At 56.7% G+C, this 16,275-nt stretch overlaps 1 protein-coding gene across 3 annotated transcripts; it reads right to left on the bottom strand.

Annotated features, from left to right (window-relative positions):
- Positions 1–8,439: 8,439 nt before the first annotated feature.
- Positions 8,440–16,056, bottom strand: LOC128828178 (G-protein coupled receptor 54-like). 3 transcript variants are annotated; one of them, XM_054012617.1, is made up of 6 exons: positions 15,653–16,056; positions 14,788–15,178; positions 12,157–12,281; positions 11,794–11,929; positions 10,853–11,091; positions 8,440–10,611 (listed from the first exon to the last, which is right to left on the bottom strand). In XM_054012617.1, exons 2-6 carry the CDS (start codon positions 15,077–15,079, stop codon positions 10,252–10,254), a joined length of 1,152 nt encoding a protein of 383 aa, XP_053868592.1. In that variant the 5' UTR covers positions 15,080–15,178; positions 15,653–16,056; the 3' UTR covers positions 8,440–10,251. The 3 variants fall into 3 exon arrangements, with proteins under 3 accessions (XP_053868592.1, XP_053868593.1, XP_053868594.1); XM_054012618.1 differs by having other exon boundaries at positions 8,440–10,608; XM_054012619.1 differs by having other exon boundaries at positions 8,440–10,488.
- Positions 16,057–16,275: the final 219 nt, after the last annotated feature.

Here is a 16,275-nt window from a genome sequence, read left to right as displayed (position 1 = left end):
TGTCTGATGTAACCCAGGCCCATTATGCCATGGATTAGCATGCAGTGCGTATTCCTTTTGAGACCTCTTCCTAATTAACTGACAATGAATCAGCCGCTTCTTCTAGATCGCTTGCGTCTGTCTGATAATAACAACGCTCTGTTTCTCTCTAGACGAGGAGTATGTCTACACTGCAAATTAAAACCCCTGGAGCCAGGCTCAGAGCTGGGGTCGATTGACTTGGGCTCATGCTGCAGGGCTAAAAATTGGAGTGTAGACATTCAGGCTCGGGCTGGCGCCCAGGCTCTGAGACCTTCCCCCCTTGCTGGGTTTCCAGGCCCAGGCTCCAGCCCAAGCCCAAATGTCTACACTGTTATTTTGAGTCACGCAGCCAGAGCCCCACAAGCCCGAGTCAGCTGACCAGGCAACCGCGGCAATGCCGCAGGGCTTGTATGCCCGTGTAGACGTACTTATAAAGGCTTAGGTGTAAAAGCTATACAAGACCATTCTGGGCACCTAGACTGACCTCTGTCACAGCACAGGCCAGAGAATTTCACCCACAGTTCACCCAATACCTTGTGGTTGAACTGGAGCTTAAGTTCTTTTAGAAAGAGACATCCAATCTGGATCTAAAGATGCAAATGGAGAATGCTGTGTCTGCAGGGTCTTATCTGGATAGGCCAGATCTTATCTAAAAACCATGGACTGAACAGAGATACGGGATATATTGCTTATTACAATAATTTATAACCCACTACAACCCCTCCCTCCCCCTGCCTCTCCTCCCTATGACTGGAGGGGCATTAAGAGACCACTTCACCTTCAACTGTCCCTTGAGATATGTGTTAACTACTTGTGCAACAATCTGTTCCATCGCGTAGTTAGCTGTGACACTCTGCATAAGGCCATGTTTAACTACAGACCTTACAGTGGCACAGCCATAGGTGGCACATATAAGAGGCTTGGGGAGGCTAAGCCCCCCAGAAAAGGCTGGCCATGCAGGAGGGTAAATGCTACAGATGTGGGGCGGGTCTCAGCCTGCCACCTTTGGAGCGCCAGAAGCGAAGCTCCCTAGAAGTGGGGGAGGGGGCACTGGTGCCTGGACCGTGGCCCAACCCAGTGGCGGTTCTAGCTTTTTTGCCGCCCCAAGCACAGCAGGCAGGCTGCCTTCGACGGCATGCCTGTGGGAGGTCCGCCAGTCCCGCAGCTTCGGCGTACCCGCCGCCAAATTCCCGCCGAATCCGCGGGACCGGCGGACCTCCCGCAGGCATGCTGCCAAAGGCTGCCTGACTGCCGCCCTCACAGGGACCGGCAGGGCGCCCCCCACGGCTTGCTGCCCCAGGCATGCGCTTGGAGCACTGGGGCCTGGAGCCGCCGCTGGCCCCACCCACACTTTGTCCCAACTCCCTGCCCAGACTCAGCCTCTTCCCCCGAGGCTCCATCCTCACTCCGTCTCTTCTCCCTGAGCGCCCCCCAGCCACCACTCGCTCCTCTCCGCAGCGAAGGTGAACGAGCAAGTGAGCAAGAGGACAGCTGGCCAGTGGGCAGTCTCGGGGGGAGACGAAGAGAGGAGATGATGGGCAGGTTTAGGGGAGGGGGCAGAGAAGGGCAGACAGGGGGCTCGAGGACAGAGTGGAGGCAGCAAGAGATGGAGCGAGGGTGGATCCTTGGGGAAAAAGGCGGAGAAGGGATGGGCCTGGGGGGGGGGGCAAAGTCCACACACCAATAGCCCTTCCACACACCCCATTTCTAGGGAGCTTCTGACACTCATGAGTAAGCCTCCCCAAATGGAAGACTCATGCACAGCCTATGGGCACAACTGTACCGATGCAGCTGCGTCACTGTAAGACAGGCCTGCACAACACGCGGCCCGCGGGCCACATGCGGCCCGCGTGGGCCCACTGTGCGGCCTGCGGACAAGCGGTGTGTGGGGGTTTCCGGGTTCACCCCCTGCCCGGGGGGCCCGACCTCACAGCCCCGCGCGCCGCACTCTGACTGCCCTGACAGTCAAAAGTGCGGCTGCTGGGTTTGCCCTCTGCAGGGGGGCCCGACCTCCCCCACCCCTGGGCAGGGGGCAAACCCGACAGCCGCGCGTCTGACCATCCAGGCTGTCGGAGCGCAGTGCGCGCACATGCAGGGCTGTGAGGTTGCCCCCCTCCCCGGCAGGGGGCGAACCTGCCAGCCGCGCTTCTGACCATCCGGGCGGTCGGAGTGCAGTGCGCGCGCGAAGCTGTGAGGTCGGCTCCCCCCAGCACACGCGTCTCAGTCTCCCGCTCCTCCTGCCTGGCGTCCAATGTCACTGAGGCGGGAAGCGCTGGGCACGAGGCAGAGCCGGTAAGTCCGAGCGAGGGGGGAGGCACCCGGCCTGGGCTCGAGCCGCAGCTCACGGGGGCTGGGGTCAGGGAGATGTCCAGCTCAGAGGGGTTGGGCTCGGAGCTGAGGTCAGGGCTGAGGGGGATGGGGTCAGGGGGGTGTCTGGCTCAGAAGGGCTGGGCTCGGAGCTAGGGGTCAGGGCTGCGGGGGGGTGGGGTCGGGGGGGTGTCCGGCTCAGAGGGGCTGTGCTCGGAGCTGGGGATCAGGGCTGACGGGGGATGCCCAGCTCAGAGAGCCTTACCATGCTGCTAACCCCCGCCTCCCCCATCTCCCGGAGCCTCAGCGCACCGCGTCCAGGAGCGGCCCTGGACAGTGCTGCAGCGGCCTGGCTCCAGCGGGGCGTGAGCTCCCGCTGCTCAGCTGCAGCTCACAGCCCCGCCCCCTTACCACACGGCTCTGCTCCTGGACGCGGCACTAGGATGACCAGACATCCCGATTTCATCGGGACTTTCCTGATATTTGCTTGTTTGTCCTGCGTCCTGAACGATGTTCGGTCGGGACACTGGACAAACAAACAATTTTGCCCTCCACTCCAGCGCCCTCCCTCCACTTTGCTCTTACCCCCCCCGCCCCACTCCGCCTCCTCCTTCCCCCATTGGATCCCTCCCCAAATCCCCACCCCCAGCCCCGCCCCCTCACTGCCCCATTGGATCCCGAGCCGGGCCTGTGGAGGAGATGCCCCAGTGCAGCAGCCTGGGCACACGGGCCATGGCTGCGGCGGCTGCTCCAGCCCTGCAGCCCACGGGGCAGCACGGTGGGTCCGGGGGCAGCGCGGAGCGGGCAGGGCCTGGGTGGGCGGCGCGGCCCGGGGGTGTGGGCCGCCCATCAGAGACATGCGGCGGAGAGGGGCTGCCGGGGCGAGACTTGTCCCAGGCGGGGCGGCCGGCGTACAGGGGCGAGGAGCCGGTCAGGGTCCCCTGAACCGATAAACTTCCCCGCCGCTGCCAGGGAGCCCCGAACCTCTCCCGCTCGGTTGCGCTCCAGCAGGCCAGGGGGCCAGAGGCTCCGTGGGGAAGGCAGCTAATGCCCCCGGACCCTGCGAAACGTGTTATTTTTTTTTTGCTCCCCCACTCCTCCAGTGCGTCCCGATATTTCATCCCCGTGATCTGGTCACCCTACACGGCGCACTGAGGCACCGGGGGATGGGGAAAGGCGAAGACAGAGGTGGGGTGGAGCCTCCAACATTCTCATGGGGGATCCTGCGGGGCCTGGGGCAAATTGCCCCACTTGCCCCGCCCCTCTCCGGGCGGCCCTGTGTATGTGTGTGTGTTGCACCTGCCCTGCCCTGACTGCTGCCCCCTTCCCCGGTCCAGGGACCTTACCCCTCCTTGGACCCTATCACACTGCTCCCCACACCCCCGGGCTCCCTGCGGCCCCTGTGTTTGTGTGCGGACAGTCACATCCAATCCTTTCACACTGCCCCCCTTTCCTCTCCCTGGCTTAGTTCATAGCCCCAGAAAATCCCTTCAAACTGTCAACCTTGTCCCCTCCCCTTATTTCATGGGGGGATGCCGACCCGAGAGGGTGGGTGGGCAGGTAGTGGCAGCGAGGCTTTATACTTGGGGGGAGGTGAGGAGGCGAGCGGCGAGTCGGTGGCTGGAAGGAGGCATCCATTTTCAGTATTTTAATTTTTGGTACTGCTGTGTGCAGTAATATAGTGACCCCTGGGGATTAAAGAGGAGTGTAATGGTGAGGCCGAGCAGGGAGGGGGCGGGTCCTATTTTACTGCTGTGATCTGGTTACCCTATGCGCGCCGTTTCTTTCCCCTTCTACAAGCTTCCACACACTGTCAGTGCCTTGCTAGTGTGCCACGCGCCGTGAGAGATCTCTTCTCTTTGTGTGTGACTGAGTGTTTTCCTTGTGTATGAATTTATTCAACAAAATCTTGAGCTTCATAATCGCTACCATGAGTGAAAAGAAAAAGAAAAAAATAGGAGAGGCTGAGGGAACTGGGATTGTTTAGTCCGCAGAAGAGAAGAATGAGGGGGGATTTGATAGCTGCTTTCAACTACCTGAAAGGGGGGTTCCAAAGAGGATGGATCTAGACTGTTCTCAGTGGTACCTGATGACAGAACACGGAGTAATGGTCTCAAGTTGCAGTTGGGGAGGTTTAGATTGGATATTAGGAAAAACTTTTTCACTAGGAGGGTGGTGAAGCACTGGAATGGGTTACCTAGGGAGGTGGTGGAATCTCCTTCCTTAGAGGTTTTTAAGGTCAGGCTTGACAAAGCCCTGGCTGGGATGATTTAGTTGGGAATTGGTCCTGCTTTGAGCAGGGGGTTGGACTGGATGACCTCCTGAGGTCCCTTCCAACCCTGATATTCTATGATTCTATGACTGAGGGTTGGCTTATACAGTCACAGGTTTACAATGGCTCCAGTGGCTCCATGGAGCTGGGCCCATGCTCAGAAGGGGCCCCGGCCTGCTCCGCTTGCACTGCACCCCAAGACCCCTCTGGGTCCCCCCACCCACCACTTGGTCCTCTTGGCCTGCCCACCGGCTGCCTCCTCAGCCCCACTCCCCTGCTCCTTTCTGCCCACTGGACAGACCCCAGTGCAGCTCCGGCTGCGGACAAGCTCTGTGGGGCCCCACCTATCTCCCCAGAGCTGAGCTGCCTGGGACTGGTGCAGAAGCCTGGCCACTCTCAGCCGGGGGAGTGCTGGGGGAAGGGGACAGTGCGGAGAGCTTGGCTGGGCCCCTCCATGGGAAGTGCGTTTTGGGGGAGCCCGGCCGGGGCAGGCCCTGGCCTGGCTGACCACACCACTCCCGAGGGACCGGAGCGATTCCCCGCCCCATGACCAGGCTCAACCTGGCAGACACAGTTGTCTCCCAGCAGGGCCAGTGAGTGTGGCCAGGAGGCAGGGCGTGGGGGAGTTGATTTCTTGCAGGGGGTGTGGGTGCTGGGCTGTGAGGGGGCAGGAAAGATGTGTATGTTGGGGCACTAGGGAGTGGAAGCATAAGCACCGACTTCTGCTCCCGCCGGTGGATGCTCAACCCCGCCTCTGCCCCCGGCCCTGCCCCATCCCTACCCTTTCCATGAGGCCCTGCCCCTGCCCCGCCCCCTCCCATCCCTGCCCCGCCCCCATTCCATCCCCTTCCCCAAAGTCCAGGCCCCAACTCCACCCCCTCCCTGCCCCTATTCCAGGAGGTGAGGGGGATCTAGTGCTTAAAGTTGGAGGGCAGGCTGGGAGACAGGACTCCTGGGTTCTATTCCCAGCTCTAGGAGGGAAGTAGTGTCTAGTGGTTAGACCATGGGGGTGCGGTTCTGTGCGTCAGGACTCCTGGGTTCCATCTCTGGCTTTGCAGTAGGCTTATTATGTGACAAGGTAATTGGTTCCATTCTCTATGCCTCAGTTTCCCCATCAGTAAAATAGAGAAAATTATTAAGTGTGTCATGGCAGAGCCCTATCATGCCAAGTGCTGCACAGAGTGAAAGACAATCACTGCCCCAAAGAGCTCACAGTCTGACAAAGGAAGGGTTAACATCTGCATTTTACAGATGGGAAACTGAGGCACGATGCGATGACAGGACTTGCCAAAGGTGACACAGGGAGTCTGTGGCAAAACTGGGGATTGAACCCACGTCTGCTGAGTTCCAATCTAGTGCCTAAACTAATGGAAAGAAAAAACAGTATTCCCTCACCTCCACGCAGGGAGTGCAAGGGTTAATTCATTAGCATTGAAAAGCGCTAGGGACTCCTTGCGGGGGGGCGGGGGGACAGGGATTAGAGAGCAATGATATCAATATATAGCACTGTTATCACAGCTGATTGAAAAAACAGCACAAAATGTTGCCTCAATTAAAAAAAAATTACTCCTGTTTCCAAATTTTTATATTTTAAAATACAGCTCATCGAAAAGCCCAAACATTTTGGACACATATTTCTCATTAACAATTTTTTTTGGAGTCAGGGGGAGGGTGTTAGCAAAAAATCGATTTGGGGACAAAAATGTGCATGAAAAATCAAAATTTGGCAATTTGCTACCTGCTGTAATGATTCCACTCCAGTGGGTGCTGGCACTGCCTCAGCTGAGCTACCGCCGTCCTTCACCCTCCTGTCACATCAGAGTATACTGGCTGGAAGGCCCTAGAATTTGGTCAGGAGTAGGCGAGGATTTGGGGAGTTTCACTGATATTTATTTAGTCACAAACTTTCAGGCAACAGTGGGAGTCATTTACACAGCTTTGCTCAGCCAACTGGGGAAGAAATCCAGCAGCACATGACATATGTGGCCAATAAATTCAAGGGATCGAATGATTGACCAAACATTTGTTCCTACAGGGTGCGTGGTATGAACGCTGGGGTATGCTCCAGTCTAAGGCTAAGCAGGCCAGTCCTAGGTGAGAGGCAGGGGAGTAGATTGGGACACAGAATCTGAGCAGGAGCCTGGGACTGAAGCCTGGTGGGGAGGAGAGAGAAGGAAATTGGGACTAGGATTTGGGGTGGAGAGAGATTGGGACCAGCTGGGTAAGGAGACTGGGACTTGCACAAGGGGACAGAGGGGACTGGGACTGAGAACCAGAAAGGGAAATGAAGGGGGGTGGGACTGAGATCAGACGAGGAGCTGGGACAGAGGCTGGGAATCAGTGAAATGGGCAAGGAGCGGGCACTCAAAATGTGCAAGTAGTGGGCAGTCAAGCACTCAAAAGTTAGGAAATGCCAGAATAAAGGATGGCTGTGTCACCTTAACTCTGCCCCTTGTGCATATACATTATGGCACAGTCTTTCATTACATGACTGCATACTATTTTTGTCACAAACCCCTGTCTCATTCAGTATACAGGTTGGACTTGGTCTAGGGTTGTACAGTGAAGGAAGCTGTTGTCTGTAGAACCCCTGCCTCATTTGTTGAACACGTTAGAAGCTATGTAGTGAAAGAGCCAGGGAGTGGCAGGCTGAGAAAAGAGGATCTCATGGTTGTGGTAGTTGAATTTTGCCCTGGAGAACTGGATTTTATTCCTGTCTCTGTCACTGAGTTCCTGTGTGCTGCTGGTCAAGTCACTTAAACCACACTTTTCACAGACAGTAACTAATTGTGTATTCCTCATTTCGTGGGTGTCTGACCTAAGACTGTGAGCACTTGCAGCTGCACCCGCAGTCAGTAGGAGCTGTGCTTTGAACATGCTATCTATTGTATAACAAAAAATCAGGTCATAGGTGTCTCATATTAGACACCCAAAATGAATGGATTCTCTTGCCCTTAATCTCCTTGTGCCTCATCTGTGAAATGGGAGTCATGCCTCCTCTTCTTTAATAGCTGTGAAGCACTCGGATGTTATAGTGATGAGCACCCTAGAAAAGCCCAAGAAGAAATTAATAATTCTGTCTTCAGCGCAGGATATGAATCATGTTCAGTCAATAGTCAGGGGACACCATTGAACAAGGAGAAAGCAACCTACTGAATACATCCATCCTGTGCACTGAATCAGGCAGGGGTCCGGTGGAAAAACTAGCATGCGATCATGTATTCATAGACTACACCGTAACGTATTGGGAAACTGAGGCCCAAGAGGGAGTTGGTGACAGAACAGGGAATTGAATCCTAGCTGTCTCACTTCTAAGCTTGTGCGCTAACAACTGCACCACCCTTCTTTCATTCAGTGCCTCTGTCCATGTCACCACTAGCTAAAAAGTAGTATTTTAACTGTGCAATAACTAACGTTAAATACCCCATTGTGGCCAAGGCAAGCTGTAATGTTAGCACAGGGTGTTCTGGTGGAGTTAAAAATACACTTTTCCCTAGTATAAGCACCAGCTCCTCATACCAGTAGCCTAGCCATAAGGGAAGGATGTACCCAAAGAAATAATGGAGCACATGGGTTTCTGTGGGGCAGTTCTGTACAGCGGAGCAGAGCTGGTCAAAAAATGGACTTTCCAACATGCAAAAAAATCCAAAAAAACCCCAAACCCCAGTCCCAAATCAGGATATTTCAACATTTTTCACTAAATGAAATTCTTGAGGAAAAATTGTTTCAGGGCAATCCAAATGTTTTGATTTTGATATAATACAAAATATTTTGATTTTGACCCTTGACTTTTTTCATATATAAAATGTAAAATTCTCAATGAAAAGTTGTTTCAAAAGAAAAGCCAAAAATCCAAACTTTTTTCCTGAAAATGTTACAATTTTGACATTTTCAAAACTTTTGACTGTTTTGACATTTTCAAATCCCCCCTCCCCAATTTTCTAAGCAAAATTTCATCAAAGTCCATAAGATTTTGCCAAAATTTTTGGTTTAACCAAAATGACATTTTCTGATAGAAAATGGTTTCAACTAACATTTTCCAACCAACTCGGAGGAGCTTTGTTCCCCCTTGTGGCTCCTCTTCGTACCCCTTTGCACCAGCACCGGGGCTGGCGCTGCCCGCTCCCCACTCCCAGGTGCATTCCTGGGGCACTAGCACTTTGGGATGCAAGGCACTGTTTAAATGCAAGTGATGACAATCCAGGTGTTTCTCTGCTGGCTGCAGGCATCCTCTGACTGCTGGGCGACTGTAGACAGAACTGGCATAGCTACTCACTGCAAACAGTTTACTCAGTCCATTCTGCCCATGAACCCATCACGACCCCAGCAGATTTTCTCAGACACTGAAATTGTTGGATGAAGGGGGTTATTTAGGGAGCTTTTATTTTGTGACTGTTGTGGTTGCACGCTGGAGGATGTGGAACACAGATGGGAGAGCATAGTCTGTGCATTTCTCCTGTGAAACAGTCTGCAGTGATTCTGGCAACAAGATGGCTGCCATCTCTGTGCCTGATCTGCACAGGACATGTGGCTGTGCCAGCCCCAGCCCTGGTTTTGTAACTCAAGCTATCTACAGCAGCCCTGGCTTTTAGCTTTGGATATTGCCAAGATGGTGGCCATCACACCTGCTGCACAGGGAGCTCCCACATGCAGCAGGCTCAAGAACCCCCTGCTCAGGTGCCCTAAAACTGACCCACCCACACTCCACAGCCTTCAGGACTCCCTGATGACCACTGGGGAGGGGGTGGATATTGTCTGTTTCAGTCCCAACCCACCCCACACAGAACCCCCACCCCGGTTGGCTGAGCCACTACTTTGGATTGGCCAAGAAGCCTACATGGAAGGGTTGTTGTCATTGGCTAGTTGCTTTGTTTTTAAACCCCATTGGCTGCATGGAGCTGTGGGGCAGGCATAACAGGGGGACTGATGGGAGCAGCAAAGAGCAATAAGGGGACCTACAAGCTGGACAGATCCAGTAGAGCCCTGTGCTCTAGGGCCTACATGGTGCTGCTCACCGAGGGCCAGTCACCGGCTGGGGCAGAGGGGCCTGGGGAGGGGGGGTGTCTCAGCCCAGGTCCCTGTGGATGAGTTATTAAGCCGTTGGCCCCCTTGTTCGGAAGGAAGGCTTCACTCTCAATCCTCCAGCCTGGCATAGGAGACACCTTGCCAGACGCCCCCCACCCCAAACATCAGGCCAATGTCTCCTTACAAAGCCAAAGAGCTTTATTTCCAGATGCTCTGGGCAGGTCCCTGAGGCGCCAGCAGGGATGCTCAAGGCTACGATGTTGTGCCGAGGACACTGGTACGCCGGGGGGGAGGGAGGGAAGGAAGGCATCTGGTTTAGGACACACACTTCCCAAAGTGTCCGCTCGTTTCTGGTTGCCTCAGTATTTGGACTGTGAGGATGCCTCAGCCTGAGCACAGAGGAACCCCAAATAAGAAGGCACTTTGGGAAGAACCCCTGGCCCTGATTATCACTGGCCCCTTCCAAGCCAGGGATTCTGAACAGCCAGTCACCACAGCTTCCATTGAATGGTGCCTCTTGCCCTGAGCAGTGTCAGTATGGCCCAGCAGCTGTATTGGATTTACCACCTCAGCGTCCACAGCCAGGACGAGCTGGCCGCATAGGGCTGGCACGCCTAGGGCTGAGACTAGGTCTCCTCAGTGACGAACTTCATCTCGGCATTGCGGGAGCCGGAGAGGACAGCGCCGTCCCGCACCCGGCGCCGGAAGAGGAAGGGGAAAGCCTTCTTGAAGGACTTCCTGAAGCTGTCGCCCATGAAGGCGTAGACGATGGGGTTGATGGAGGAGTTGGCGTAGGACATGCAGTTGGCCCACGTCTTGATCTTGTAGGTCTCGTAGTTGGCCTGGAAGCTGCCATAGAAGCCCTGGAAGAGGAGGTAGAGCTGGATGGGGCCCCAGCACACAGTGAAGAGTACCACGATCACCACCACCATCTTGGACACCTTGGCCCTCATGGCGACAGAGTGCTCGGACAGGTGCTGTACCTGCTGAGAGAGGGGAGCAGGAACAGAGGCCTGGTTTAGAGCAGGGGGGCTAGGATCCAGGACTCCTGGGTTTATCCCTGGCTCTGAGAGGCAAGTGGGGTCTAATGGTTAGAGAAGGGGAGTTGAGGGTGAGGACTCCATGCCCTATTGAGAAAAGTCCTGAGGCTGGGTGATGGGGCTTCCAGATATATTGGGCAGAGGGGGTCCCCAATACAGACACCCCAGTTTACTGCCCCTGGCTCACCTGGTAGTTGTGGTCAATGGGCTCCACGATGGGGCGCCCCACACGCTTGAGCATGACAGAGTAGCAGAGGCAGATGGTGAGCAGAGGCAGCAGGTAGACAGCCAGGAAGGTGTAGAGGATGATGCTGCGCTCCTGGATCTTGCTGGCGAAGGCCTCGATGCAGTAGGTGCGCAGCCCATACCAGTAGCCCACCTCAGTGCGGTGGTACATGGCTATGGGCAGCGAGAGAAGGAAGGAGCCTGGGGACAGGAGGGCAAAGGGGTGAAAGGCATGATGGGGCCAGTGCTCTGGGGAGACCTGGGGTCCAGCTATGGCTCTGAGCATAAGGAGAACTGATTTGGCACATTCATGAATGGCTGAGGCTGATCAGCATAGAGGGGCTCTCGGTTAGCATCCGTCTCTGTTCAGCAAAGACCCAGGAGAGTAGAATAGCAGTGGGGCTGTGGGTCAGGATTGAGGGGCAAAAGCAGAGATGAGGTGCGGAGGCAAGGCCTGGAATAGCAGGGGATACAGGTTGGGATTGAGAAGTGCCAGCCGAGCTCTGTGTGTAGGGATCCTGGGCTGGGATACCAGGGGGCTGTGGATTGGATTGAGGTGAATTAGCAGATTTGTGGGTGCTGGTGGGATAGAATCAGAACAGAAGGTGGAAGCTTCTATTGACCATCAGATGCCAAGGCACAAATATAAATTCCCTCTGCCTCTGTTTAGAGATCCCAGAGGAGACCTTGCGCTGGGTATGGGGCTGTGCTGCTGGGCTCAGGACTGGCCAGGATCAGGCCAGGAATCCCTGGGAAACCTTTTACAAGAGCTTTGCAGGGTCGGTGTCCTGGATGCATGTTCAGGGACACAGCTCTCCTCCCTCCTTCCCTTCCTTCCATCACCCCTAGGGGGCCCCTTCCCCAGCTCTTTGCTCTCCCCCAGCCCTGACACATCCCACTCACTCATCCAGATGGCCACGCTGACGCCCATGGCCACGCGTGGAGTGCGGTAGCGCAGCGACTGCAGCGGGTAGAGGGTGGCGTAGCAGCGGTCCATGCTCATTGCCGTCAGGGTGATGCAGGTGGCCTGCGCTGTCACCTTCAGAGAGCAAGGGTGGCCCAATGACCCAAGGCAAAGGCAATTGGGGGGCCCTGGGCCCTTTGCCAAGCACCACCCTCCCTACAGGGCAGGGCCCTGGGACTGTAAAGTGCCCCAAGTATCAGCAGCTGCTGCATGTCCCTCCCCAGCACACCCATGCACACACTCACCCATGCATCTTTGCACCCCAGCCCAACCAGCCCCTCCCCCCAGCCAGCCAGCCCTACCTGTTGCAGGTAGTTGACGAGTTTGCACATGAAGTCACCGAAGATCCAGCTGGGAAGGGGGTAGAGCGTGGCGGTGAAGGGGACACAGCACACCAGGAAGATGATGTCTGTGGTTGCCAGGTTTGCTGGAACAGATGTGGAACTGGGATCAGGGGGAGGGACCATGGTGGGGACTGGCCAGACAATAGGTGGCGGGGGTGGGGGGTGGCTCAGGTGCCAGCCTGGGATCCAGAAGCCCAAGGTTCATTGCCTGGCTCAGTCACAGACGTGGAAAAATCACTTGGTCTCTCCTGTGCCTCAGTTCCCTCCCTCTGCTATGGGGATAACAGGCCTGCCCTTCCCCATAGGGATAAACCGCCAATAATTGGTGGGCACTGGGTGATTGGGGCTGTATGAGCCCCAGAGCCCAGGCTGAGTCCCTCATTCCTGATGCACTCAGAACAGCCCGCTGGGAATGAAGAGCTGGGTGGGAGTGGGTAGTGTTGGGAATTATGGGCAGGGCGCCTGTCAGCCCCACATTCTCCACTCCCATTTGAAGATGCCAGCCTCCCGCCTACTCCCCTTTATCCCCATTGTCTTCCCCCAGCCAGAGCCCCTGCCCCACCATTTATCCCCTAGTGGCCCCCCTCACTGCAGCCCCAAACACTTCTCTCTCTATTCCCCCAACTTTCCTACCTGCACCCTCCCAACCCCCAGCACTGCTCCCCCCCGTTCTCCCAAACCCCCATATTCCCGTGCTCTGCCCCAGATACGCTATAAGAATCTGAGCCACTCACATTGGGGGGGGGGATGTGCATCTGGAACCCCTGGAACAGCTGACCCAATGACTTGCTTTCCTCTGATCACACTCAGTGCTCTTGCTCAGGAAATCTGCCTACATTATCTTAACAGTCTGTCACCTTTGCTCTGTTTAATCAATACTGGTTTCCTTGTCCATCCAAAATCAGAGCCTGCCTGGGGATTTTAGAGCACTTTACAATGTCGCTCTTATACTAGAAATTTTGGCCTCGGGAAGACTTTCAGAAGGAACAAGGACATGCTTGAGATACAGTAGCTGAAAGCTGCCCCCAGCAGGGCTCAAACTTAGCACACAGGTGCAATTTAGGCTCAAGATTTACAGCCCCAGGCCTTTGAGCCACCCACTCACTTTAATATATGTACTCTGCTGCTATTAACAGAACCCTCCTCTTGCTACACATGCCAAGTTCAGTCTCTTTGGGCTGACAGTTCAACGTATTCTGACCCAGAAATCCCAACTCTAAGTTTGCTTCCAGTGGGTGCCATGCACTAACTGAGCAACTGAGATCAGTTGGACCACAGCTGTAGTACTTTGAGCCTCTGCTGTTGGCTAAAGACATGAGAACAGGTTGGTGTTGTAAAGAGCTGGGTTTTGGGGGAGCTGTATCTCGGGAACCCCTTTCTCACATAATCCCAAATTTGGGTCACTAACTCTACCCCAAGCCCCCATGAGGTGTAGCAATTTTCAAGACAATTGGAGTCAGTGTGTGGATTTCAGAGGACTTAGAATAGTCCCTCTTTAAACAGAAAGCAAGTATGGACCCCCACCCACAACAGAATGGGTGCTCTGTTATAATGGGGGGAACGCAGTGCTACAGGGAATTTCCAGAGTCAGGGGTGTTGAGGGATCCCTGGACTGGGATAGCAGGGGGCTGTGTCTCATGATTGAGGGGCATTGGCTGCGGGGAGCCCAGTGCCACTCTCTTGCTAATGGACAGTGCATGTTGTTGAGCCATGATGATGATCATTGATGGAGAGGGGTGTTTCAGGCCAGGAGTGGTGTGCAGGGGCTAGCACTGGAAGGAACAGCAGGAGGGAAGGCATCCAGGCACTGAGGTTGGTGGGGGTGGTTCTGGAGCACCCACCAGGAGGGTGGTGAGGCACCCAGGAGCAGGGGGACTGGAGCTGAGGCAGGGGAACCCACTGGGGTGGAGGGGGATGGTGCTTGGGAATGGGGGCGGGGCTGGTGCTCGAGCACTCAGCTGGGGGAGGGATGGTGTCCGGAGGTGAGGGGGGGCTGGAGCTGGGGCATTCAGCTAGGGGAGGGAAGATGCCAGGGGATGGGGGTGCTGCTGTTGGGCACCCAGACAGGGAAGGGAAGATGCCCAGGGACAAAGGGGGGGGGCTGGCACTGTGTCACCCAACCAGGGGAGAGAAGGGATGGTATCCAGAAGCAAGTGGGCAGGTGCTGGGGCACCCATCCAGGGGAGAGAAGGTACCCAGCGGCCAGGGAGGGCTGGTGCACCCAGCCAGGGGTGGGATGGTGCCTGGGGATGGGGTTGAGGCACTGAGCTAGGGGAGGGATGGTGCCTAGAGGTATGGGAGGTCAGGTGCTGGTGCACCCAGCTGGGTGAGAGAAGGTGCCCAGGGGCCAGGGAGGGCTGGAGCACCCAGCCGGGGGAGGGATGGTGCCCAGAGGCAGGGGGCAGATGCTGGGGCACCTAGCTGTGGGAGGGCTGGTGCCCAGGGGCTAGGGAGGGCTGGCACATCCAGCCAGGCAGGGAAGGTGCCGGGGGGGGCAGGTTCTGGGGCACCCAGACGGGTAGGGCTGGTGCCCAGGGGCTAGGGAGGGCTGGTGCACCCAGCCAGGGGAGGGATGGGAGGGACACTCACCGATGTAGAAGTTGGTGGCTGTGCGCATCTGCCGGTGCTTGGACACCACGTAGATGACGAGTGAATTGCCCACCAGCCCCAGCAGCATGACGAGGGCATAGAAAAGCGGCACCAGCCAAGCATCCGTCAGGAACGGGGGTGACGTGTCCTCCCCACTGCTATTAAAGATCCACAGCCCCCTCCTGCCAGGGCCCGCCGGCGTGCTCATGTCCATGTGGGGGGCAGCAGTGGGCACTGGTGTCCAAGAGCCATTGTCTAACCAGCCGCCCAATGGGGAGGGCTCTGCATCCATCCTTGGCAACCCTGCTATGCCTCTGAGCCCAGGGCAGGTGGGCGCTGGAGTCAGGACTGGTCCCTGTTTCCAACGTGCCAATCCTGGCCAGCTTCTTCCCTGGGGAGGGGGAACATATAAACAGAAAGGAAACTGAGGCAAGGGAGGGGGTTGATCCAGCAGAGATGGGGCACAAAAGCCAGAGGTAGTAACATCACCCCCACCCCCCGAAACGGGCCAGCTGCTCCATGTGCCTTGGCTTTGTCCTGCAACCATCACCCCGAGACACCCCCGCTGAGTTGGGCCCCCCCCCCGTCCTCTCACTGAGCTGCGCTCAGCTCCTGAGGACCCCTCCTAGTCCAGCCTGGCACTGCTGGGCATCAGTTTCCTTGGGCCATGCTCTGAGCTAGCCCCAGCTACTGGTGGGTCCCCTATGGAAGTGCGGGGTCGTCAAGACTCCTGGGTTCCCAACTCTAGCGGGGGGCTGGGAGCCAGGACTCCTGGTTCGATCCCTGGCTCTGGGAAGGGGGGCGGGCTCTAGCCTCCCCACAAGCTGCTCCCAGTGGCCCGTTCCCCTTCGCCCCCAGCTCTCACCTGCGCTGTCCGGGACCGGGGCAGCTAGCGCGGGGCGGGCGGGCTCCGCGCAGGGCTGCGCTCTCCAGTCCCCGATGCTGCGAGCGCGGGTCTGCAGCCAGGCTGAGCGCGGCTCCCGGAGCCCCCTCAATGTACCGGGGGCGGGGGGAGCGCCAAGCTCTGATTGGGTGGTGGGAGCCAGCGCTGGGGGGATGTGTGCTGGTGGGACTCGTCCCAGCAAGGGGCTCCAGAGGGACCAGACCCCTCGCCTGGAGTCCACGGGGACGGGCTCGCACCCCCTGCCGAGACCCCGTGGAGCAGTTTGCCAGCGGCTCCCTTCATATACTGGCAGGAGAAGCAGTTTAGGGGGAAGTATTGTATGGAGTAGAGTGGGGGGAGGGGAGTCAGGACTCCTGGGTTCTAGTCCCAGCCTGCCGCCGCCTCTGTTGTGAGCGCCCTTGGTTAAGTCACTCTTATTTGGCCCCTTGGGACCATGCTCCTTACCTGCTGCTAGGGGGCGGGGACAATCTGTGAGAGGAGGGGAGTGAAATATTTGTAACCCAAGGTAAAGCCGCCCCCTTTGTCTGGGCACGAGGACTCATTTGGTTGAAAACATCCCCCCCCCCATGTTTGTTGCTGGGGAA

Source organism: Malaclemys terrapin, chromosome 23 (genome assembly GCF_027887155.1).
Source record: "Malaclemys terrapin pileata isolate rMalTer1 chromosome 23, rMalTer1.hap1, whole genome shotgun sequence".
Classification (NCBI taxonomy): domain Eukaryota; kingdom Metazoa; phylum Chordata; order Testudines; family Emydidae; genus Malaclemys; species Malaclemys terrapin.
This window is presented reverse-complemented; position numbering and strand designations above follow the sequence as displayed.